The sequence below is a fragment of the Centropristis striata genome, chromosome 4, assembly GCF_030273125.1.
Source record: "Centropristis striata isolate RG_2023a ecotype Rhode Island chromosome 4, C.striata_1.0, whole genome shotgun sequence".
NCBI lineage: Eukaryota > Metazoa > Chordata > Actinopteri > Perciformes > Serranidae > Centropristis > Centropristis striata.
This window is the reverse complement of record NC_081520.1, coordinates 35,107,680-35,134,558: the sequence shown is the minus strand read 5'-3', so window position 1 is coordinate 35,134,558 and position 26,879 is coordinate 35,107,680. Positions and strand designations below refer to the sequence as shown.

Here is a 26,879-nt window from a genome sequence, read left to right as displayed (position 1 = left end):
CGAGTCACATGTTATTTTAATTGTGTAATACATCAATATCAATCAAGCTGAAGTTGCTTATGTTTAGAATGACTTGTTTGTTTTTGCACATCAACTCTTCAAATTAATTCTGAGAAAAGATGGAGTAGTTTGAAGATGAGAAGGGGTTCAGATGGATTGATTAAAAGGCTGATTGCACAATGCTATTGAAATGTAATCCATGAAATACTGCAGTTTAAAACAATGGACTATACCCAGTTCAGTCACAGTCAGACATAATGAATTGCCTCAGTTCTGGCTGTTGACCTAGACAAGGTCAGTTTAGCAGGAGGAGCTTCAGTAATGGGGTTAGTAGCATGGAAGAATTTATCATGTCATGTTTATAGACTGCAGACATACATTTCTAATACCGGCAACAGTTATTATATATCTGAACACCTGTTACATCTACAGCCTGTCTGATTTGAACTCTGCTTATTAATTGATGAGACAGCCAACTGCCCCAAATGGGGATAAAAATAATTCATTTGTTAGTATAAAAATACATATCCTGAAGTAGGGCTGGGCAATATGGACCAAAAGTCATATCCTGATATATTTAGGCTGAATATCAATATACGATATATATCCTGATATTTTTATCGCAAAGTGAGAGCAAATGTTCAGTCAAAGTCAAAGCAAAATATGACATGTCACGACTAGTTTTATTGAAACCATTTATTTAATTGAACATAAATACTGTATAACAACAGGAGTACCTTTAAAAACAAAATCAAAGCTCCATAAAGTGCACATTTAAGTAAAATGTTTTTATCTTAAATTAAAAAAAAGCCTATGAATAAAACAGGCCAATCATTGATCTGAAATAAATATTTTTATATGGAAAAATAATAACGAACATTACAAAAGAACTAAATATGATCAACCCTAGTAAGGGCAGCATTTATATATAAAGAAAAAAAAATCGAACTATATTGACATATGGTCTAATTCCATATCACATTTAAAAATATCGATATATTTTTTATATATGGCCCAGCCCTACCTTGAAGTAAAGTATCATATGAACACTCTAAACATAATCAGAAGTGTTTGGCACTGATCTTCTCCTGTGTGTCTGGAAAACCAACTTAATGAACAGAACATGTGACTCACATTTTGTTTGTGTGCTCACTGACGTGCTGAAGGGATCATATATTATTTCAATGTAGAAATATAGTGGACTAACAAACCCTTGTATTTTACTCTGTGCCTCCCACCTCGACTTTAGCTGCTGATTTTGAAATCAGACTGATGGCATGCATGTTTCTGCTACATTTCTGTTTAGAACCACATTCCCTTGCTTTAGATTTTTTTAAATACACTCTTTAATGTGTGTGCGTTAACATTAGACCTTCATCAGTTGCTGCAGTAAAAGCACTTTCTGACACGCAAGCAGACCAAAACAGTACACATACATAATACATACTGTATTTAGATTTTCTACTGTGTATTTGTCCAAATAATGATATGCTCCGTTTCTTCTGTCCAAACACTTGCATATGTAAGCACTGCAGTGCTGACATTTAAACCACATGTGCTCATCCAGTGCACACACACACACACACACACACACACACACACACACACACACACAAAAGAGACACTGTTGAGAGACCCCGCAGCAAAATGCTCCATTTACCTCCGCTTGACACCCCTTATAGAATTACTGGAAAGCACACAAAATAAACACCTTACTCTAAATACACACACACACACACACACACATACACACACACATTCATATGCAGGCAGACACTTGGATGTGCTGCTGTAGTCAAACACAGAATGAATTAATTCTCTTCGCAGCTCTGTTACGCCTCAGCCTGCTGTTTTTAGTCGTTTTCCTGCTCGTGATTCCAATCTCTGCACACCTCCCCCATCTCGTCCATCCTTCCTCCTCTTGTTAGCTTTGACTTGTAGCTGCCTGTGGGGTTTGTATGTATAGTGATGCGAGGGGATTTGGGGAAAAAATGTTTTACTTGTCAGCAAATATGTTTCTGACTTGCACATACCATAGTTTTTGCATAATGCTTGTATGTGTGTGTACAAATTATGACTTGAAATTCAATTTACCAATTACACTATGCTGCCTTTGAATATATATAGTGAACCAAAAGGTGGCTCAGTTGAAGGACACAGAGCTAACAGATATTTGTTCCTTTTGTATGGTCTTGGAAATAGAGAGAAAATGGGAAAAAATGAATACTATAGAGAAAATGTGCAGAGGGAATAAAGGTTAAACGCTCTGCTGCATTGAAATTACTTGAAAGGAAGAGAAGAAGAAATCTTCAAAGATGGGTGACAGGTGAGAATCGAGAGTGAGAGGGTGAGTGAGACAGGTAGAGTGGGAGCTAAAGAGAGAGAGAGAGAGAGAGAGAGTGGGAGTGAGAGAGAGAGAGAGAGAGAGAGAGAGAGTGTTGCGCTACATGCCTCTCAGTTCCCTGAAGGTGCGCTGTCGGCAAAGTAGCTGCCCTGCTGAGAAAAACAAAAACAGCAGAAAGAAGGAAAGAAGAGTGGAGCCTCCAAATATTAGATAGAGAGCAAATATCAGGGAGATGGAGAAGGGGAGCAGAGTGAAAGAAGAAGAAACTGGGGCACAAGCATATTAGTGACACGCATTAACATCGGCAGGCAGGAGGAGCAAGGGAGCGCTGAAGAGAGCGAAGAGGAGGGAGGAGATCAAGAGCGAGGAGAGGAGGAGAAGAAGAAGTGACAAGACAGGGGGAAAAGTGCTGATGGCAGAAGTGTGATGGTGCACCCTGCCAGGACCTGAGCGACTCTCCACCTTGCTTCCTCCTTCCTCTCTGCCTAGTCTCCTTATCCGTTCTCTGACCCGGTCCCCTCCTCCTTCACTCTCCTCTCCCCTCCTCTCTCTCTCTCACGCTATTGCTGTCTCCCTCTCTTCCCACAGGCAGACCAGAGAGAGTGGAGCGCCTGGGTCGCATCTCCGTCTCTCTCTCTCTCTCTCTCTCTCTCTCTCTCTCTCTCTCTCTCTCTCTCTCTCGTTCTGTGCCACCCCTCTGCACTCTCCCCAGCTCCTCTGCTTGTCATTCTGCAGCTGAAACGGTGTTAGAGAAATCCCCGTGCTCGGCATCAGAGGCAGGACACAGGAGCAGGGAAGACCGTGGGGGAATAAATTGGGGGATCCCTCAAAGAACTGACAAGTATTTTGTTCTTTTTGTGCTTTTGATGATTGACCTGTTCTGCTGCCTCTCTTCTGCGAGGAAAGACTTTAAATGGAAGACTTGATGTGAGAGAAAAAAAAACACAGTAAGAGCTTTTGCAGCTTTTTTTTGCCTCACAGAGCAAAGTGATGCAAATGGAGACACAGCATTTGGAAGTGAGCAACTGAAGACTTAATCTCTAGGAAAAGGAACTGAAAAAGGAACAGGAGCACTTGAACACAGATGAGACGCTGAATCAAGAGATTTTAAAACCAAACGCTTTTTGAGACTTCAGGCTTCTCTGCAAGTCTCCACTCCTCCTGTCCCATCTGCACTTTTCCTCCACGTCTCGAGCTCTGCTCCCTCGACTGAAGCTCAGCCATGCAGGTGTCCATCGCCTGCACGGACCACAACCTGAAGAGGGGGAATGGGGACCACAGCAAGCAGAGCGCCACCAGCCCCAACGTGGTGAACCAAGCCAGGGCCAAGTTCCGCACCGTGGCCATCATCGCTCGCAGCTTCGGCTCCTTCACTCCACGGCACATTTCACTCAAGGAGTCAACGGGGAAACACACAGGCATGAAGTACAGGTGTGTGTGTCAGAGTTAGGAGTGTGTATAAGGAGACTTTAATTTGTGTTTGTTGAAAAAAGCTTATTTGTTTATTAAATTAGTTTTTTCCTGCACATGTTTATGTGTGTGTGTGTGTGCTACCACGCTACTCATGTTTCTGTCTATATTTCTTTTCTCGCTCACTTCACCTCCGCTGCTACAGCTTCATTATTCTTTCATTATGCTGCTCAATATTTCATTAGAATTGAGTGGTCCACACACTTGTAATTTTGAATGCAACTTAAGTCCTTTGTTGTGCACTTCACTTTCTGAAAAGTTTCAAAGTTGGGGTTTAAAATCTTGTGAAAAAGTACAAGATACCTAGAAAGACCCTTTGATTGGTGGCAATCATTTATTGTTATTCATCAACTATTAGTGGAATGGGATCAAATAATCAAATTCAAATTAAAACCTCAGCATCAAAGAAATATCAGTATCAATATCTTGAAACTATTGCTGACCCCTGCTTATGTTGAACTCACATAAATTTGTAGTTCTTTAAATCTTTTTTTGTAAATGAGCATAATGTATGTCCAAAACTCAAAGAGTTTCAGTTTATTATGAGAACAGCAGGGGAATCTCCATATTTGAAAGTTGAAAACAGCATTTTTCTGCCATTGTTTCATGAAAAGTGACTTAAACGATTAATTGATTACGAAAATGTTTTGTAATTATTTCTCTTCTGGTGGGGTAATCTATAAGTAGTCTAATCATTGCAGCTGTGTAAATGAGAAAACTGCTTTAAATCACAACCAACTGCCCAGCTGAAAGACTGACAGAATTCCCTTTTTCTGCCTTCAAGTCCCGACTCAGTGCTGACGTCATATTGTGGCATTTCATGAAGCCGCTCTTGCCAGCACCATCTGAAGCTCCTTCTGCCAAGCCTGCAGTATGTTTTCACTGAGCTTTTGCTCCACATTTGAAATTTGATCGTTAGTCTCTCCAGACTTATCAGCAAGTCGTACAGAAGCAGCTCATTCACTTTGACTGTCACAAGCAAAACCTGACAGCGTCTACGAATAAATGCTACCTGTAGTGAGCTTACTGACACTTCCTGCAGGTTCTTTGTCTGTTCTGTCTGTCACTATGTCTCCTCTCTCCTTCCAGCTTTTCTCCAAACAGTTAATTTACACGTTCTCACATGCTGGCTGTCTCGCACAAATCTTAAACCTTGCTCCTTCTTTTTCTGTCTCGCTCACAAATGCTCAAATTCTAATGCTTTCTTTCACACGCCATGAATGGAAGAGGACTCTTCTGCTTTGCTCCCACACACCTAAACACTTTTTTTCTCCTAACACTCTCTCTCTCTCTCTCTCTCTCTCTCTCTCTCTCTCTCTCTCTCTCTCTCTCTCTCTCTTGCTGTGGTTTGGTGAGACAGGCAGCTCTGCAGTGTGGGCAGAGTGTCTGAGTCGGATTTGACCTCAGCAGCGCTGTTGCTCAGCTGACTTGTGTGTTTGACTCTCATGGCCTCGGGCTGTGAATCTTACGTAAAATATGGTGCCATTACTTTCTTTTCAAGCTCTGCAGATCACTGCGAAATCAGACTTGTGCGTGTTTGTGTGTGTGTGAAGAATTGTCTTGTGTGTGCGCTAGCAAAGAGACAGTGACAGATTGCAGGCTGGAAGCAGCACTAAGTATCCAGCACTGCTGTATTTTGTGGTGGTAATTTTCTAATGAATAAAAAACCTTTATAAAAACTCAACCAGACAACAGTTTTGCTTCTGTTTTAGTTTTTTTTTTTTTGAGGGCTTGCATGTGTCGTAGCTGATGGCAAATAAAATGTTCTGCAGACCGCTCTCTCAGAGAATGAGGCTGCTTATCTTGCTATGCATATGATAAAATAGCTTAATGATACAAACGTTTTTTTTACAAATATTTTGTTTTTTTCCTCTTATTAGAAGATGTGACTTTCACATGTTTTTCCACCTTTTTTCTGAAACAAATTTGAAAAAAATGCTGAGTGTAAGCATCTCTCTCTTAAAATATACCCCATGATAGATAAGATATCAGAGGCATAATTTAATTTAGTGTTATTGATCTGAATTTCTTCTGCTTTAGTAATACATTGTGTTAAAATGTTATTGACTTCTCACAGTGCATACAGTTTCCTCAATGTATTCTACTGCTGTATGTGTTGTGCTATAAATGGAAATGTAAGTGTTTTTCACTACTGAATTGTTGAACAGGACAGCAGTGAAGAAAATGAGGCATTAAATGTGTTCTATGATGATTAAAACAGCTGAGTGGTATAGCAATGTTTTATCAAGTGTTACTCATTTTAGCTTGAACACCTGGCTATGGTTATCATAACACTGTTCCAGCTGAATAGAAAACTGTCTTGGACTCCGTTTTGAAACTGGACTTACATTACATATTGTCCAGACGGTGAACTTGTCTAGACAATATGTAATGTAAGTGGGCTGTGATGTGGTTTCACCAGTAATGAGAGCTGGGAGACAGTTGAGCAGCGTACAGCTCATGGCTCGGTGCCATGACAGCCCAGAAAGGTGGGGGGCAGCGGGTAAACATGCCTGGACCAAAAGTGAAATTTACAGAGCAACACCTGGCAGGCGACACTGAGCTGAAAGCAAATAATTCTGCTTGGAAAACAAATGATTCAGTTCTGTTGAGCGAGAGGAATCCAAAAAAGTTGTTTTTTAGGTCCGATCTCAAACTTCACAGTTTTGTTTTACGTAATGGACCACAGAAAGATGTTAATAACATAAAAACCTGAAAGCTTTAAATGAAGGTGGAGCACACACTGCTGGATGTGTATCTCTATACCTGGATGACCTTCTGCCAATATTGTTGTATTGATTTGTCAGCGCTGCTGGGAAGAAGATTGATCAGGCTTCATGGAGTGAACATTAGAGGCTCAAACTATGTTTTTTGAAGATGAATACCTGAGATGACTGAGATGACTGACAGGCATGTGTCTGTAGCTGAGAAATCTCCTGACACCTCTCAATGAGGTGTGATTGTTCAGAGTATTGACCGGTATGCTTTAAAAACAGACATGATGGTAACGCTTCTGGTACTACAGCCTTTAAAAAAAAACACACCTTAATCACAGACTATCACGTGAAAGTTGTACGAAATAACTGAGGAGAGGAAAAAACATTTTAATATCCTGGAAAACAAGGAATATGTGGTGAAGATGTTGAGTTTCTGCCTGATCTTATTGCCAACAGATTGTGTTTGTATCTGTAGAAGTTATTGGGTCGAGAAGTAACATGCCAGAAGCCTGAAAAAGACTTGACATATGCCATTTTGTGCTGAGTGCAGTGATGTTGTTAAGATGTAGGTTCGGGAACCAAAAACTCCTTAGTACACACCCTAGAAATAAAAAAACAACATAACAAAAATAACAACAACAACAGATGAATTAAAACATTTGTATTTTCTAACTTCTCCTAAAGAGGAGATTCTCCAATGTTGAGCAATTGGGTCAAATAACTTCATCATTTTACAGATGATTTGATGGATAGTAGAGATAAACAGAACACATGCAAGTCTCAGAATTATTCGACTTGAAGGTCTGGCTGTTCAAGGTGCGCTGTACTATTAATGCCATTGTATATGTCTCATCTGTGATGTAGGAGTAAACAGGGAGGTATGCAGAGACTGACAGCCACTTACAGGGTGTACAGTTGTGCGTGCCAGGATTTGTAGTGTTAGTCATATATTCATGGGCGCAAATGGGCCCAATACGTCAGGCAGCAATAAAGAATGTTTATAATACATATCTCTCTGTGCTGCTGTTGGCTGTCGTTGGCCACATGTTGACAATCCAGATTTATATTTAGGTTCATAAAATGCTCCAGAATTAGCGCGTATGTAGGCTAATACTGCAGATATTGTAATCTTCCATTGACCGATGACATGAGTTAACGTTATAAGTAACTATCAACCTTAGCCACTTTTGGTGAAGATATTTCCATAGTGTTGGGGGCAGAGTTATGATAAGGAAGCTCCAGTGTTTCATATAATTTTTTTATTACGATTTTTAAAATAGGTTTCCACCAAAATCTCAGATTCTACTTTACCTGGACTTTAAGTTCTTATTATTTATTGTCTTCATTCTGTAAACTACAGAAATAAATGTATTGGGTGATCGATTGAATAGTTGTTGAGTGTGAGCAGAATTACAGCTGTTAAAATATACATAAGCATACATACACACACACACACACACTTCCTCTATAGGATTCCACTCCATATGCCAGTGCAGTCTTCCTGTCAGTTTGTCATTAAAAGTTCAGTAGGCAGAGGATAGTGAAAATTGCTTCTGACAATAGATGAGGATGGGCTAGAGTTTCTGCTCACAGCTCTATAGGAACAATGGGAGGAAAGATGGAGAGAGACGAAAAGAGAGAGATGACGAGACAATACCTGTGTGTGTATGTGTGTGTGCTAATCACTCAGTGCTGCATTGTCTCCTGCTGACAGTAATTCTTTGGGAGGGACAGTCGTACCCCCCCCCCTCCCTTTCTGTCTCTGTTTCTTTTTGGTTTCAGGAAGTGAACTCGAGGTTGTACTAACCATCTGCTCTGGCACGGAGTTGTAGGTGAAAGCATGACAAGTGAGGGACAAGAGAGGACGTGATGCTTCTCAGTGTGTACCTGTGTGTGCACTTAAATTCATGTGCTTCTTACAGCACGGACACACATGAAAGATTTTTAACTGAAAATAAAATGTATTAACTCTGATGTTCTGCTGAGTCAATACACATTTTTTTTAACCGCATCAACACATTTAAGTACTTTTTTTACTCAACTTATTTACTGATGTAGTTTTTTTTTTTTTTTACTGGTGCACTATTCCAGTTTGACTGAGCAGAAATCATTTAAATTTTAATAAGTCCTGACCACAGCAGAGCAGCAGAGTGGGAGCAGGCTCGGTTGGTGCATGTGTGGCAGGGTGGGGGTGGTGGATGTACCGCTGTACATCTGAATACAGTGATAAAATGCTGGATTATGGCAGATTTATGCTCCCACTCTTTGCACATCTGACAGTACAGCAGAAACAAAAGGTTCTTTGGGCTGTTTTCTGAGTCTGTTCCAAAAAAGTGCCAGGTCTTCTATCCTCACTCTGATGCACTGTGTGGAGAGCTTATTCAATTGATAACGATTTCCTGTACTTTCAGACTGGGTAAACAACATTTGCATCAGTCAATCAGTCCGACAGGTGAAAGGAGATATGCAGAAGGGAGAGCAGGAGCGTGTTTAGATGACTCTCCTGAAAGGATTCAACCCCCCTGGCTGTGGTGTGACGACTCTGTGCAGTATGTAGTTGTATAGATTGAGCCACCAGGGTGCCACTTGCTCCCAGTGTCCCCTTCACTGCAATACGGTGTGTTGTGATAACAAGCTCTGAATCTGTCAGAGTTCCTAGCTTGGCAGCATTTGAAATGAGCGGAGAGAGTTTGTTGGATTTAGATTTCTGTGCATGTTTCCTGCACACACACACACACACACACACACACACACACACACACACACACAGAGGGATAGCGTGTGTGTCAGAGACAGAAGCGTACGGATGAAAAAGGGAGAGCAGGAGGTATAATTGATAGATGCAAGCATTAGAACGCATGAGGCTGTGCCTGATTTAATATCAGATCTATTAATAAACCACCATTGAGTGTGTGTGTATGTGTGGCACACCCCACTAAAATCTATGAAGCTTTAAAATGTTTTATTTAGCTGCATACGTGCCTTGGCCTCTAACAGGCTTCATTTTAAGTGAACCTCATCCATTCTCTGACCTTTCTGTTCTCACTCACATCAGCTCCAATCAGGTGGCAATCTTGCAACCCTCTGGTCTTTTGATGGCTTCAGGGATTCCAGAGTTGCCAGCAGCCAAGACTTCCTTTTGCATTTGCCAGTTGTTGTTTACAGTCCGATTAGCAACTTGAGATGAGAATAAAGTTGGAGTTGAGATACGTTTACAACCAGATTGTTTTAAAAGTTGCTGGTTTAGTAAGTAGTGGTAACTGCCTCTTTTGCTCTCCACACAAACTGTACCTAAAGTCACCCAAAGCCCAAATGTGATTGGTCAATACTCCTCTGACTGAATGGACTACAAACGGAAACCACAACATTTTCAACACCAAAACCTGGCTCGTTGCATACTGCATAAGCATTAAGCTTTATAATTATCTGTGTGGATGTACAGGTGTAAACAGTGGAGGCTACTCTGCGTTGTGTGAGTGACGAAGCCCAGACCGGATCTCTTTTGGAGGCGATCTCCATATATTTTGACAGCTGACAGATACAGAAAACAACATAATCTCCAGTCAGTCCTGCCCTCAACTTCAGCTCCTATGCAAAGGTATAGAAAGTATATTATAGAATAATTAAGTTTAACCGTCAATTAAGGTTAGCGAACATACATTGCAGCTTACCTCTCCCATGAACACAGTGACAAAAGGGGAGAGGTCAGAGCGACAGCCCAAATATATATATACAGTAGATGGACACAAAAAAATAAAGTGGGTTACAGGAGCTTAATGTAAAACATTCCACAGGCAGACTCAGGAGGATAACATGTCAGGTAAGAACTATATATACAGATTTTGGGTAATTATAATACAATGAATCACAACTAAATATTTAACTCTCTTATTTGCATTACTTCTATACAATAAGCCTTGTTACATGGGGTCGTATATAACACTGTTTTCTGTTATGCTGATGCTGAGATTTAGTTTCAGTGAGAAAGGGAGCAGATGTGGGAGATGGGAGACGTTTAATGGGTGACAGCAGCCAAGGCCAGAGATTAGTGACTGTTAAAGACACGAACCAATCATCACAGGATTATAATCACATACTCACAAAGTGGTTTTTATTTTGCATTTTTAAAATATTATAAAAACTACTTTTGATGGCAGGGAAAAATAGAGCCTAAAGATGTTAATCTCTGATGTGTCCATATGTGGGGAAGAGAAAAGAGGAAAAGCTCATCCCTGATGACATTTCAACATGTGTTGCATGACGATTTTATGAATACTGGGCCAGCAAAAACTGGGCTTTTGCATGAGCCAACTCACAAACTGCTAATTTGGCAGAAGAAGGCCAGTGTCAGCTCAGCTACTGTATGTGGCCAGCTGAGAGCTTGCACAGCATAGTGGTGTGAAAGGCCAGATTAGCAACTGCTGTAAAAGTGTCCGTGTGATGTGCCATCCTATGGAGGAGGTGTGAAGGTGCTCTTTGTGTGTACGTGACAGACCTTAATGTTTTAGTTGTTATTAGCAATGATTTTTCTGTAACGTATGAAAACACTGACACTGTGAGTCCCTGTGTCCATGTGTGTTTGTGCTATAGAAAGATGGCAGCTGTTCATTTCCACGTAGTCAACACGAAAACAAATAATATATGAAGGAAAAAAAGGATAAAATGAGAGATGATAATGAATAAAGGAAGGAATCTTTTGTGCCTGCTGGTTGCGCTCCAAACCACCACACAACAAATGCTCAGCGGCCCTAACCAACGCATTATCTCTGCTTGTTGCTATGGTAATCATGTCCTTGGCTCTGTAGTGCCATCATTCAATTTGGAACACTTTAAAACACACACACACACACACACACACACACACACACACACACACACACATACACACACAAAACAACAAACACATTTAAGTATGACTTTAAGCCACTGGGAGTAAACTAAAAAGGCAACTCAACTAAAGAGTGTCAGGAATAAAGGGAATATGATGTGAAGCGATGACAGCAGACAGAGTTAAACACTAAGGGTATATCGTGAATGCATGAACATATTGATATTAGTTTTGATTTTGAGCATAGTAGACAGAATAGTTTTTATTGTCAAGATTTTGTCTAAATTTGGGGTTATTTTAAGTGGAAATAATGATCTAAAAAATGTAAATATGTAAAAAAAAATGTTTTTCTTCTGTAGCTGTGTAACACAACTTCAAGAAAAAAAAAACATTTAAACCACTGAGACTTTTAATAAAAACAATGTTTTTTAAAGAGAAATTTAAGAGAAGGGTTGCTTTCACATATAAAGTCTGGTGGACTGATGGGTGCGATTCAGTGGTGAAGCTGCAACTCCTAGCACTCCTGTAGCACTTAGCGATAACAGTTGGCTCTTAAAAAGTTATGTACTGGGTTCCTGTGGTCTGAGGCTTGTACCACTAGGTTGAATGCAATTATTGTAAGTCGCTTTGGACAAAAGCGTCAGCCAAATGACATGTAATGTAATGCAACATTGTCATTGTCAGTCAAACATTTTTCATTTGCTTTGCTTTGCTTTCACACTGTGCTTTATCAAGCACACCAAGCATTGTAAACAAATCATGCTGTCAAATCACGTCACGTTGTCCTTGGTCTATTAGACAGAATATCTGACGGAAAGAGCTGCCACTTTTTCAAAGCAAGTCACAGATTTCAATGTATTGTTGGCGGACCTTTTTCACTGTTATGCGGCATTGATCACCACCATTCTGTCACTAAATAGTTTGAAGACTTTTGTGTGTCGCCACAAGCAACTGTGTTATGTGATCGTCTGACCATATTTGGATGAGGACCTTTACTTCACCATTAGACCATTTTTCATTCATTCAGTCATTTTTCAGCCTGCTACTACCTTGCCTGATGTTGATTCTCAAGTATTCGCCCAAGAATGTGCTGTGATTTGGTTCGCTTCCTTCCTTTGATTCAAACTGCATTCTCACATGCAGTGAAAATCCTGGTGCCCTTGGAAGTGAACCTAGACCCCTGTTTTTTAGGAGCAAAGTTCGGTTCTTTGGTCTGTACCAGGGTAGGTGTTAATGCCTCCAAAATGTAAAATCACTAGGGTCCAGTTTGGTTTACAACTGTATGCACTTTTCTCATTCAAAACATGCACTAGGAAATGTATGTGAATGTATGTGGGAATATGGGAGGGTAGAGAGGGGGGCTGTCTGTGAATGTCTGTGAATAGCTGGACAAGTATGTTTTATTTTGTCTTGTATTATGTTAGAACTCCATTTGCCTTTATTTATTCATTTTTAATTTATAAGCACCAAGAGGACTGCCATCCAATTTCGTTTGTATTTTTGTGCAATGACAATAAAGAATTCTATTCTGTTCTATTCTATTCTATTCTATTCTATTCTATTCTATTCTATGCCCACAAAGACAGAAGACAGATGGAGACGTTTTCTCTCCTGGTTCTTTTTATAAATCTCAATCATTGTGGGACTTAGTGCAGCTGCACTCATTTCCACTCCCACAGGTAGCTATTAAAGGATGTCAAATCGCCCTGAAGCATATTGACACTTGTGGCTGCTCCACCACTCATTAGACCTGTCAATGAGAAATACAGCAAATTTTCAATTTGTGGGGCAGCTGTGGCTCAGTTGGTAGAGCAGTTGTCTACTGATCGGAAGGTTGGTGGTTCGATCCCTGACTGTGGCAGCCTAAATGTCGAAATATCTTGAGCAAGATACTGAATCCCAAATGGCTCCCGATGCTGCGTTCATTGGTGTGTGAATGCATTCCCAATGGTAGCAGGTGGCACCAGTGTGCCCTGGTAGCCTCGGCCATCAGTAAGAATGTGTTTGTGAACGGGTGAATGAGCGTAGTGTGTAGTTTAAAGCGATTTGGATAAAAGTGCTATATAAGTGCACTCCATTTATGTTTGGCACCAGTTAGGGTTAGGGTCAATTTGACCTTTTAGACGATGATTCATGTCAGTTTTGGATTTAAGTAGTGAAGGCTTTGCCATTGTTAAACTATTTAGCCTTGATTCGTAAAGATCAACAGATCATTGGCTTTATGTCCTGAAAACGGGCATTTATTTTTTAAATTCTTCTACATGATAAGCTACATATTATTCAGTTATATTATAACTTAATGTACCATACGAAGGCTGTCTCCATCAAAGACATTTTTCCCAGCTGAAAAGACTTGGACTCTTTTGTAAAAGTCCAGCTAGTAGTGCTTGAGATCACTTTGGAGGCTCAGTATATTTTTCTCCTGAGATGCTTTGGTTCCACCTGGTTGCTATGATACAAAATATCTGCAGAAGTAAAAAGGGCTGGAACAAGGTAGAGTACATTTCTCTGTTTTGTTTTGATGGCTGTACATTTGTCCTGCCTGAGGTGGCGTATGGTATTTGCATATAACCCACTAATTCTGTTCATGACACATTTGTTGTTTATCTCAAGGAGGCAAACTGTCGCTACAGTGGTGACTTCAGGTAAAGAGGAGGATTTTCCAGTTCTGTTTCTCCTTCGTCATAGACTCCGGCGGCGGCCTTGGTGTCTGGAAAAGTGCAGCTGCAGACTGCTGTGTCATCTTTGAAGTGTTTTATTTCTTTCTGACATGCACACGTAGTCCATGGTTAAGAAAAGGAAAACTTGGAGAATTGCTGACCTTGCTTTTGATTTCAACGGTCAAAATAGAAATGATTATAATTAAACGACAGGAGTATGATCAATAATTGATTCTTAGCACTGATGTTGCAGATTATCACTAATAGGGGAATGGTGGCTCAGATATAAATGAAATGAATGATTAAATTCATTAATGTTATATAATTTCCTTGATATATACCAGTTTATGTAGGAAAAGGCGTACCCACGGTTTCTGCATGTGCGCATACATTTGGCCCCATCGCTGTGGAGGCCTTAAGGCCTTTGACACTCTGTTCATGCTGAGAAACACACGCAGGTATTGTTGTCCCTCAGAGTGAGACATGGATGGTAAGGGCAGGGAATCACAGCACAAACAGTGTCTCAAATCCATGAATGATTACACTAGTTAATCCCCACAGGGTCCTATTAGATTGAACTGTGGGCAGAAAAACAAACTGTGATTCTCTGTCAGTTTTTCTGTGAACTGTTGCTGTGCCCTTGGGCGTCCTGAATACACTCCGATACTGATAGTAATATTAATTATAGTGACAGGTCTGCAGCTGAAACCAGCTTCAAGTAAAAACCTTTTATCTGCCTGTGGCAGCAATTGATAAGACTAATAGCTCTCTGTGCATAGATGAATAAAATATGTCACTTGTTCCGTGGTAGCTGACTGTGAATTTACAGTCTGCTTGTTCCCTAGTTAGGAATGTGAAATAAAGATATAATAATAGGACAGTCGATCATGTTATGGTTGTTCTCGTTGTTGTTACTGCTGTTCTGATTTGATCCCAAAAGCACCATACAGCTTTCTCTGACTTAAGGATAATGGGGTCTACCTCATTCAAACGCTTCAAGTGTTTTCGTCACTCACTTTCGCTTTTTAATTAAAAGAAGTGCCAGGAAGGCTTGTCAGGTTCGTTCCATGGTGTGGCAGGAGAGTGATTCAAACAGGGCTGAGAGCCAAAAACTGACAGCAAGCATCAGCACAGACTCATGTTGGATTTTACTGCTAATGTTGTTCCCCTCTCCCTCCGAACTGAAGAAAGTTCATCAGTGGTTTAACTTTTTTACTCGCCCTTACCGTGTTATTAAGTGCTTCCCACCATGTTGGTCCTTTAAAAGTGCAGTCCTTTCTCCCAAAAAGAATCTGTCCTCCCAAAAGCCTTTTAAAGTTGGTAATTAATCCTTCATCACTGAAACAGTGTCACTGTAAACACACAGGCTTCCTAGCAATTATCACAAACAAGTTTTTTTTTCTTTCCAGTAATTGTTGAAAGAATCTATTTTCAGTGTGTTCTGTTCTTTGTTGTTGTACAACACAACATTTTGCTCATGGTTTTGTTTCTTGCTAGCAGCCCACCAGCAGCAGGATATTCCTTAAAGTGAAGCAGATGTGACAAACTGGGCTGCAGTGGGGGCAATATCATTTGCGAAAGGAAACATTCTACCCATATATCAAGATGAAATATGATGAATAAATGTCTTTCCCTGTAGATTAGCATGTATGGATAATCAGTAGGGCTGATCTGCTCTTCACTGGATGCCAGTTTGAGATTATGGGACTGCAGTATAGAGCGCGTGCCAAGAAAGCAGATAGTTTCTATGCAAACTGAGCTGAAATGCCTTAATCGGTGTCATTATCAGCCTGTTAATCTTTGGAGTTGGCTCCGGGGATCTACAGCAAAAAGTCAACTTTGTTCTCCTTTCTCTTCCATTGATGATTCCAAAACACAGAGCAACTACGCACACAACACAACCCCCTCAGTCAGTATGTCTACCTCCATGCACAAGTTTTTTGCTCTTATTTTGAAAAAGACATCGCTGATAAAAATGAGTATTCCCCAGATATGTTTACATGCTTGTGCTAACACAGCTTCCGTCTCTCATTCCTTCAACCACATTCTTTAAAAGGTCAGCACTGTGATATTAGTGCATATCCAAAAAAAACGTATTTCCTAATGCCGACGACCAAACCTTCTTTTGGGCATGCATCTCTACCCCAGCCTTGAAAACTGTTGGCTAGTCGGTTTGTGTGAGTAAGTTAGTAAGTAAAGTTTATTTATGGAGCACTTTTCACTGATAAAATCACAAAGTGCTTTACAGGAAAAAAAAAATAGGATAGGAGAACATGAGGCAATTAAAACACAATGAAACATAAAATTATAAATGCAAGCTGGTTATCCAAATGCTTGTCTAGTGTGAGCTAATAGTAAACAGGCAAGAGGTCGTGTGTCGCAAATCTTTCTGATACTCCATGTTAGCAAAACAGAGAGTTTACAATTTGCTCCAACTTGGTTCCCAAGTGCAAGGATCAGAACGTAAAGTGTTATCCAATTGATGTAAATATTGGCGTAACTCAATTTTGCCGCTGTGTTTTCAACATGATGATAGAAACAATAAAGAAAAATGTAGATAATAGACATTTTTTATATTGTTTTGATGACATTAATTGTCATATTGCCGAGCCTGAGTGATATGCTGTTTACACGACCTGTGTGCAAATTCAGATATTGTCATGTTCTGAGTGCTGGTGGAAAACTAGTTTGCATGTGTACAGTTAATATATTTTTAAATGTGATATCGATATAGTTAAAAAAAAAGTTATTTCTTTATATATAAATGCTGCCCTTACTAGGGTTTGTCATATGTAGTTCTTTTGTAATGCTCGTTATTCTTTTATCCTATAAATATATTTATTTCAGAAAAAGATTGGCCTATTTTACTTCATAGGCTATTTTTATTTAAGATATTTCAAATGTAAAATTTATGGAGCTTTGAATTTGAAAAAAAGGTACTCCTGTTGTTATACATTATTTATTCTTAAATAAACAGTTTCAATCAAACTACTTGTGACGTCATATTTGGCTTTTACTTTGACTGAACATTTGCTCTCACTTTGCGATAAAAAAATCAGGATTATATCATATATCGATATTCAGCCTAAATACATCAGGATATGACTTTTGGTCCATATCGCCCAGCCCTATGTACAGTCATCCTTGTTTAGAGGTAACAGTCCTCACACCCCAATGTTGTTGAAAATGCAGGCCCATCAGACAGACTGCTGCTGTCTGTATAACAACTGATAACCTCAGGGCCCCTGTCTCTCACACACTAGCTCTCCTGACAGCTCTTTTACTGGATTTACAAGGATCCACTCTTCCTCTGTCCAACAAAAGGTGCAGGGCAGCTGGCGTACAGAAGATATTTGTACAGCTGCAGCTCGTAGGTCTGTTCCTTCCAGGAGTTTTCTCCTGTTATACTCTTTTGTATGCGAGTTAATGAAAGCGATTACATCTTCAGTAGTCAGAAGAAGGAGTTCTTTGTGGACCCTTGTATTTGTAGCTGATTTTTCCCTGTTCAAGCCTTCCTCTCTTTCAGTCTCTCTTGCAAATTCACAAATTGGAGTTAAAAAAACGTTGATATTCTTAGGATTTTGTTGTACTCACCTCGTTGAAATTCTGCAGGTGTGAACTGTGAGGAAGCAAAGATCATAACAACCTCTGAGGACCTAACTGCGTTGTAATTTGATACGACATAACTCTGCTTTGATCTCTGGCATATTGCAAGAGAAATATTAATATCCATCTTGGTAAGGATGTACATGGCAGCTATACGGATCTATTTCTCTCCTCTACATCATTGTTTAACAGGGGAGACATTTTGCTGATCTGGTGAAGGTGGAATTGCATTGAATTACTGTCAGAATGTTGCACAGAAAGGATTTAGAGAGGTGAAAAGAGGATGGAGAGATGAGAGAAGTTGTCAGAAGAAATATTAATTGGTTTTATTCATTTTTTACTGACTTTGATGTCAATGTCAGCTTGTTTGTGTGCCTGCCCCTAATGTGCGGATAATACAAGTACATGATTCTGCCAGTACTTTATGTAGTGTGTGGATGTGGATTGCTCATTCCTCAATGTCTGTATGAAGTATGACCCACACACACACACACACACTCACACACTCACTCACACACACACACACACACACACACACACACACACACACACACACACACACACACTTCCTTCCCTAACAGATGTTCTTTTAAAATGTGTTCTTTCTCCCTCCGATTAAACCCCTCTAGTCTTTCTTTTTCTGTATTTCTCTCTTTCCTTTTTTAAATTTCTCTCACTTTCTCTCCCCCTTCCTCCCTCCTCCGCAGACAGCAGTGGCATACTAAACGATGTGAGGAATATGTGTTGCTGTGCGGCGTCTGCTGAGCTCAGTGCCTTTGATCCATGTCGTAATCAAAATCACCTAACTGTGCCCCCGAGGCTGATGTCATGTTTTCTGCATGGTGGGCTGACTTTAACATACTGTATGCACTAACACATAGAATACACCTACACATTACATTTACATTTTACACATTCAGCTGAACCGGTAAGCCTTTTATATTTGGCTCACTGAAACACACCAAAACACTTTCTCGTGGAAGATCTCACTGTAAAGAAGAGCTGCAACAAATTATCATTTAAACATTAATCAGTCAACAAAACATATTCTACAACTACTTTGGTAATCCAGTAATCATTAAAGTTATTTTTCAAGCAAAAATGCAAAACTTTTCCATTTTTCCATTGTTGAGGCTTTGCTTCAGCCTGTTCAAAAATGTCAATCTAGGTTGCGTGTACAGGCAGCGAAAAACAAACTATATTTTCGAATTTCATCGCCCGCTGTAATGCGGCGGCCTCCATCTTGCTGATGTAGTAGTGATTGAAAGCCAAGCAAAGTTTAAAAAGCGGATTCCCGCGTTTGGAACAAGCAGTGGACATTCTCCCAGGAGAGGTGGGTTGGCGTCCCGTGTGAAAATAAAAGTAACCCTTTTTCTTAACTTAAGTTACGTTCTTTACGTAAGTTACGTGAATCATGTTTTTTAACATAAATTGCGGTAATCATGTGACCCTTGTAACTACATCACTTCCGGCACTTACGTACATTTATTTACTGCTTAAACTGTCTTTTATAACGCCTTACCAGAAGTTTTTTGCCCTAAACCTAGGTCAGTGGTTTTATAACATAAATCCACAGAAACCACAGTCTTTTTTACAACCGCGGACCGTATGTGTGTTTTATTTTTAGAATGCGCCGTTGTACATCGAGCCCGATATGTGCCCTAATTTGTGTTACTGACACACGACCTCTTCTGCCGTTTATGTTGGATAACTTGTTGTTTGCTTAGTAGCGCAGGGTGCTTGAGGCACAGGGGCTCCGCACAACAAACAGTCAGGAACCCACACCAAAACAATCTAGACTGAAAAATAGCTTGACAGATGAAGTATGTATTTGTATACTTTAAACTGTTCCTTTAACCAATGTGATTACTGGGTACATTAGACCATGTGGCCGAAGCTTGGGGACGGAGGGAGACAACCCTCTGAACCCCATGCCTTCTCAGGTTTTTTTTTTACTTACTGTGGCCTTGTATTCCACTGCAATGTATAATTCATGCACCTCTATGGAATCAGCACAATCATGACTAGAAGTTGGAACAACTCAAAAAGATATTTTGTGCAGTATTCCACACTTCTAATGCCAAAAAAGCAGAAGTTGAATTTCTCTGATTTAAAAAAGGAGTTTGTACATGCTATACATATTGAACTATTTGCATCTTCTCTCCTCTCGGCTCTGTGTAAACAGCCTGCAGTTATGTCTGATTTTCAGTCCTGTCACCATTCGTCTCGGCAAAATCAATCATGCCATCACAATGTCGCTTTTTGACGGAATCTAGTTATTCCAAACAGTTAATTTTCTGCGACGATTTAAATGTAACATGTACAATAGAGTGATTTTGGCAAAAATATCACTTTTTCATTTTAAGCTTATTTTTTGCTTATTATGATACATTCAAGGACTGTCAAAAAGTTCAATATGATGAACAGCTGTGTTGGTGAGTGAGGGGATTAGGTGACTAGAAAAAGGCAGGTACACATCAAGGGCAACTATGAGGCAGGTGGTGAATCAGGAAAAGGTTAATGACGAGAAAAACAGGAAAATGTGCAAAATTGACTAAACATAATTAGGCGTTAAATAAACAACAACAAATAAAGTAAATTGGTGTCCAAACATCTGACAGACCTGGGGTCAGTGGCTGCTGGCTGGTTAGTGTCTATCCAAGAAAGGGAAGGAGCTTGAACCTATATTGGACGAGTCACGTAATAGTCGCCGCCCTGCATTTGAAATTGCCCTCTCACTCTTATATCTGCATGTGTGGTGATGGTGTGGGGGAAGAGAGACCGTGTGTGTGTGTGTGTGTGTGTGTGTGTGTGTGTGTGTGTGTATCCATACGAAGGGCATATAATTGACTTCTGTCTCCATGGAGATGTGAATGAGTGCTGCAGTTGTGTGGGTTTGTCTAATGTGTTTGTTAGATTTGACTTAGTGGAGGTTTTGTGGCTCTTTTTCGGTTTTTGGTTTGTGCAAACTGTGGTCCAACAATGTGGTGTTGAAATGAAGCATCATGTGGATATTTCCCTATTTCGTATATGAAGATGTACATCCAGGAAGTTCTGATTCTTGCACTGGCGTGAATCACGTTATCTGTTTAAAGCTGAGATCAGTTTCTCACTTGGCCAGTCTTTTTGTTCTGGTCTCTCTCTCTCTCTCTCTCTCTCTCTCTCTCTCTCTCTCTCTCTCTCTCTCTCTCTCTCAGAAACACACACATTCAGGCATAAACACACTCATAAGCACACATCAGGAAATCCTACCATCACATGCCTTTGCAAACACGCATAACATATGAGCACACACACCCTGTAAACACACTCTCTTGCAGTATCCAGATCGATAAGAGTGAGTCTTGAAGGGAGCACAGATGAATTAAAAGGTGTGTGTGTGTATGTGTGTCTCTGTTTGTGTGTGTGTGCCTGTGTGTGTGTGCCTGCCTGTGTGCCTGCGTGTGTGTGTGCCTGCGTGTGTGTGTGTGTGTGTGTGTGTGTGTGTGTGTGTGTGTGTGTGGTGTTAAAGGCAGTGAGTGAACAAAGACGAGGTGTGTGATGAGTGAAGCAGGATGAGATGAAGTGTGTGAAGAATGCAGAGAGGTAAGAGAAGAGATGCTGATAGAAAGCCCCTCGGCTAATTGTTTAATACGACTAAAATGGATTTGTTCTTCTTCTTCTGCACTTTTTTTCACATCTACGTTTGTAAAACACCAAAGCGAACACAGTAAAATCTACCTGAGGAGAGCCTTGAACTCTTATGTTCACTGTGCTCGTCCTCATACAGGAATCAGTTGTTACTTTAAACCTGCTGTAACACACACGGCATTATTATAAAGCACTTCTTAGTACCTGTCCATTAAAGATAATGGGTGTTCCTTCAAATGTCCATTAAGTCTCCTGATCTTAGGAAAGTGGGGATCTTAATCTCATTTATTCCAAGCTGAAAACTTACATCTGTCATTAGTGAAGAAAAGTAATGTGGAAACTTACTCCTGGCCTTGTTTATGGACTTGAAACTGATAAGAACACTGGCAAGGTGGATGAACTGACTCCATAAATTCATTATTGTAATAAAGAAGCATGAGGCTTGTGTTTCAGCGGTCTTGGTTTCACTTTATGGCTGCTTGTGGATTCTTCTGGATTCAGCTTACATTTGCAAACTCTTAACCTGTAAGGCTTTGTTAGCTATCAGTTTCATATGACCCTGTCCCCTTTATGCACTTCTTATTTGTAACAGCAAATACATTTTTCAAAGAGCGTAATAACATCTGAGTTACATTTACTATAAATATAATGAGAGCATGTTATAAATTAACAGTATGCTAAGTTTAATGTTGAAACTGAACTTATCGGGACAATTAATCAACGTTTCATATATGGCTGGGCGGTATATCGGTATTACGAGTTATACCCATATATTTTAGAAAGAGATATGTAATTGAGACAATACCGCCATACTGATATATAATACCTTTTGATGTTGCCTTAACTTATGACCTCTATTTTTTACGGGATATGAGTTTTGGTCCATATCGGCCAGCCCTAGTTTCATATAATATCTCACAAAAACGGACTGTTCTTTTTAAACTTGTGAAACAGTGGCTATTTTCAATACGGGGCAAACTTTGTGAAATTACCTGGTAAGGCTAACTTACAAGATCTCCAACCGAAACGACAGAATAGACCCTTTGTCAGTACCACCCATAATGACACATATAAGCATTTGTCAAAGGTGGCTTGCAGTACTGCAGAGTTCTAAAAATAGCACACGTGTCAATATACATATATGTATGGTTCCCAGTTGTAAAAAAGGCTGCAGTTTCGGTGAATTTATGCTAAACCACTGAGGTTAAGGGCAAAAAACTGCCTGGTTAGGTGTTATAAAAATAAATAAAACGTTAATGCCGGAAGTGAAGTAGTTACGAGGCTGACGTGACTACCGGAAGTTACGCAAAAAAATGTTCACTTTTATTTTCACAAGGGGAAATGACCCCGTTCTCCTGTATGGAAGTCTGTTGTTTGTTTGACCCATCGACCTCCACTTCCTTCAGCCCTGGTCCGCAGTCTGCCATTTAAACTCTGCGTTGCCGTCAGTAACTACTACAACATCAGAAAGATGGCGGCAGAGGACAGTCGAACACTGCCGTATTTTGCTGCCTGTACAAACGCCATAAATCGACGTTTTTGAGGGGAGACCAGTCGGGGCTAACGCACCAAAACTACTTTGTTAAAGGTGCAGTGTTTGATTCTGGAAAGAGGATAGTTGATTGTTGGCTCATCCAGGGAATAAGCCTCCTGAATAACAGACTGAGCTGCACTTACATAACTTAAAAAAACAAAGTGGACTTTTGGGTTTCAACGGCACACAAACATCTCCTGGATGCAAATACTTTCATTCATCTCAACCTCCTTTCTGTGTGGACTTTATCACCTTTATACTACTGTTCTATACTTAAGAAGAATATAATTCAACTTTATTCTTCTTACCAGGGCTGTAACAATAACAACATGGCAGTCACGTGACGCTACTGTTATGATGAGGTCTTCTCCATCATCAACTCAGTTTTGATTGTCGGGTCAAATATCCTGTTTCTCCGGTTAGCAATGCATTTAGCTTTTACGTTCACGCCCAGTCAGAAACACAGCCTCTGATTGAGAGATTAAACCCAAGGGTTGGCAGGTGGCGGGGGCATTCGTGGTTAACAGCAAAGCCGCAAGGCAACGTTGACTTTTCACTGGGGTGAGAATAAACTCCATATCAACACAGCCCTAGTTCTAACAGGGCAGCAGTGTGGCCACTCTGGTACACTTTGCTAATTGCAGCTTCAGTGAATGACCCCTTTTCCTTCTCATGCTCCTGTAATTATCCCCATTTCCTCATTTCTATTCCCTTTTTACCCTGTTCCCTATTGCTATCATCAGGGGCTGATGTGTGAGTGTGGACTTTATGGTGTAATGTGTGTTGGTGTGTATAAAGTTGTTCTGTTTCCGGAGCCGCTGTATAATTTTGAAAATGCTCACATTTTTGGATGAGAGAGCGAGAAACCAGAGAAGCAAAGAGGTCAACAGAGACCCAATAGAGATTAAATTTTTAATGATGTGATTTTGCTTGCGATTTTTTTTTTTTTAAGTTTCTGGGTTTATTATAGTTTAGCCAGCCAGCACCGTATTAATTGCTTTATATCACTTAGCAAGCACTTTTTTAACTGAAGCCTAATTTATCATGTTTAGTCCTTAAACAGCTGACAAACACACCAAGGGACTTCTGATACATAAACCTTGAGTACATTCATGCCCGTATCTCTGTCTGATCCATATTCACTGCAATTAACCTGTGACACTCACTGGGAAGCAGCAGGTGCAGTCTGCTCAGTGGAAAAAGTAAAAAAAATGAACTTCAGCCATGAGATGGTGAATAATTGAAGCAATAAAATAAAAAGTGGGATCCACTGTGTAAAGCTGTCATGAAAGACAGAGCTGTTGACCTGATATATTTTGATACATGGCGATAATGTGTGACTTAATTAGAGTATTACTCCATTTTGTAGACATATTCAAGTGAAATTGATGATAGTAGCTTATTATAGAAAATAAAACTAGGACAAAGGTAAGAAGTCATCTATTCTCTGTCACTTGTTTTATAAAACTGATCACTAAAACAAATGTAAAAATGCCAAACTACACAAAAGTGTGCTCATGAAGAAAAAGTTGGTGCACTTTGGCTGACGCCAAGTGAATAAACAGCAAACTGATACATTTTTCCACCAACACAACAACTTTTTCTGGAAAACTAAACCCTTACAAGGTGCAGTACAGCAGTAATACAATAACTCTGAAAAATGAACAGCTTCAGCACCCCTGATTTCCTGCAAATCCCACACTTCTACCCGGGGATCATGATTCGCTGTGATAATGAAACCTGAGCAAGTCTCTTTAGATCAGATTCTGTGATGATGATGATGAAGCTGAACAGTCCATACAGCGTGCTTTTCTTTGATAGAGTGTATAAGAGCCTTTTATTCTTGTCTTCCTGTAAGCTGCTGTTCACACATTTTCTGTAAACGAAAGAAAATAAGAACGAATATTTCTGTGATGGATAAACCCTGGAAACAGTCCAAACAAGAGAGAGGAGGAGAGAGTTTTTAAGGTGACGGCATATATCATATAGGTGGATGGAGAGTTGGGATGCTGCAGTGTGGTGCACGGCCGAGTGAGCAGCAGTGCTGTGCTGTGAATAATGCAGGATGGAGTAATCAAGCAAGATTTACTTAGTGTGTTTATAGGCCAGCTCCACATGTATGTTTTTTTTTTTAAACATAGCTTTTATATGCATTTTGGCCTTTCACCCACACGCAATCAGCATTTTAAGTCACTGACAAAGAAGTCTCAAGATTTCAGAAACTCTGTTTTCAGGACACAGGAAATGTAGTTATGTGCTTGTATGTATGCCAATGTGTGCAGGTCCTCTTTTGCCACAAATGAGGCAACATTTAGTGCATTGGTGGAAGTGGCCAAAAAAATGCCGTTTCTAAAACAGACTTTTTGCTAGAGGTAGGAATCACCAGAGGCCCCACGATACGATTTTATACTTGATACTTGAGTCATGATGCAATAATATTGCGATTTTCAGCCAAATTGAACTGAACTGATATCAAACATTTATGGAGGACAACAATTACAGCATTTTCGCAAACTCTCCTCAACTTTAAGCTTCACTGCTCTGAATTGTATTGAATGAAACATAAAGAAGCCTAAATTTGCAGCGTTATTTTGACAACTTTCTGTTTTGACAACACGATATCCTGATGCACATGGTGCTTATAGATTCCTTAGATCTTTTAGTTCCATATGATACCATTAAAGTACTTGGCGGCTAAATTGATATAATATTGACATGCAAAATATCACGATACTATACTGTATGGATTTCCCCCCCACATCTACTTTTTACATTTTTAAACATCTTTACACATACGTAAATGTACAGTTACTCTTTCACTTTATTAATGAACAGAGGCGTCATAATGCACTACGGAGTGACAGGTAACTTTCTGGTAATAGCATTTTTTTCAAGTTGTGATGGCCAATGTTATTTTCTTATACATACATGGCTTTAGGGTTAGGGTTATATCCCCACCTGACGGTTTGGCATGCTCTTTAAAGCATTTTTTATTTAAATATGTTTATTTTTCTTTTGATGACGGAGGAGGAAAACCCTGCCATTGTACGTGTGGACTCGGTCAGGCTCGCCCACATAATGGCGAATATTTGGTAAAAAATGAAAAATGGTTATAATTGCTTATGAGCATCATTAATACTGCCCTCAATGAGCCCCAGAAAACTTTCCCCTCCCCTGCAGCATGCAAATACTGTTGTGGTTGCATAACATTTTCTTGTGAGACGTCTTTCAGCGTAGAGCCGCTAGATTTCTAAACCTACAAATGTATTTTAAATCCAACTGTAGTTCAGCAAAGGTCACCTTGTTACAATTCATTCAAGATTTGCTTCGTTTCATTAACCTTCATTTATCTTACAATTGAATCAAAGAGCTGGAGACGTTTGTTGATCCCTGAAGGGATTTAGTTGTCACACAGCAGGCAGGACGCCGGGGCTGGATTCAGTTGCTTTGATTAGCGGTTCAGTCTAAATGTCAAACAGTCACCTTGTTCTATTGTAACCAACAGTATAAGAGTGTTATGAATTAAAATAGATACATTAAAAGCAAGTCGGTGCTTTGTGTTTGAAACAAGGAAGAAAGAAAGAAAGAAAGAAAGAAAGAAAGAAAGAAAGAAAGAAAGAGAATACTTAGTGGCCTATGTTCGACATGCCAAAATTGAAGAGACAATGTCCAGCACAGAAAAACACAAAAAGACTGCAAGAGTGTGAACCCTGCCCCCCTCTGCTCTTTGAAAGGCTGCAGCTGCTTTTTCCTTCATGCAAACAGAAACTCTCTCTCCTTCTCACTGTCTCTTTGTCCTCAACACTGATTTATCGAGCCTTAATTTGCTCCTGGCAGGACATTTAAAACATCACTTCGTTTTTATATGATTATTGAAAATCCATCCTTAAAAAAAGGAAAGGTAGCTCATTTTATTGTAGCTTTGTTAAGTGTCATTAAATAGCACTATAAAACAAAACTGTAATAACAACCATAAAGCAGCAAAAAGTAATAATAAGCTGGAGATTCAGCAGAGCCTGGGCTTGTAAATCTCACTTTTTACGGTCCGCGGCAGTTTCATGACATTTATTAAACTGTTCATTTCAACTGT

General features: G+C 39.9%; 1 protein-coding gene across 1 annotated transcript in view; it reads left to right on the top strand.

Moving 5' to 3' along the window:
- Nucleotides 1–3,039: 3,039 nt before the first annotated feature.
- Nucleotides 3,040–26,879, top strand: part of kcnab1a (potassium voltage-gated channel subfamily A regulatory beta subunit 1a) — an 89,716-nt gene continuing 65,876 nt past the window's right edge. Inside the window, exon 1 of the mRNA XM_059330788.1 lies at nucleotides 3,040–3,775. Within this exon, the coding sequence (XP_059186771.1) occupies nucleotides 3,567–3,775 (209 nt within the window). The 5' untranslated portion in view covers nucleotides 3,040–3,566. The remainder of the gene's footprint in view (nucleotides 3,776–26,879) is intronic.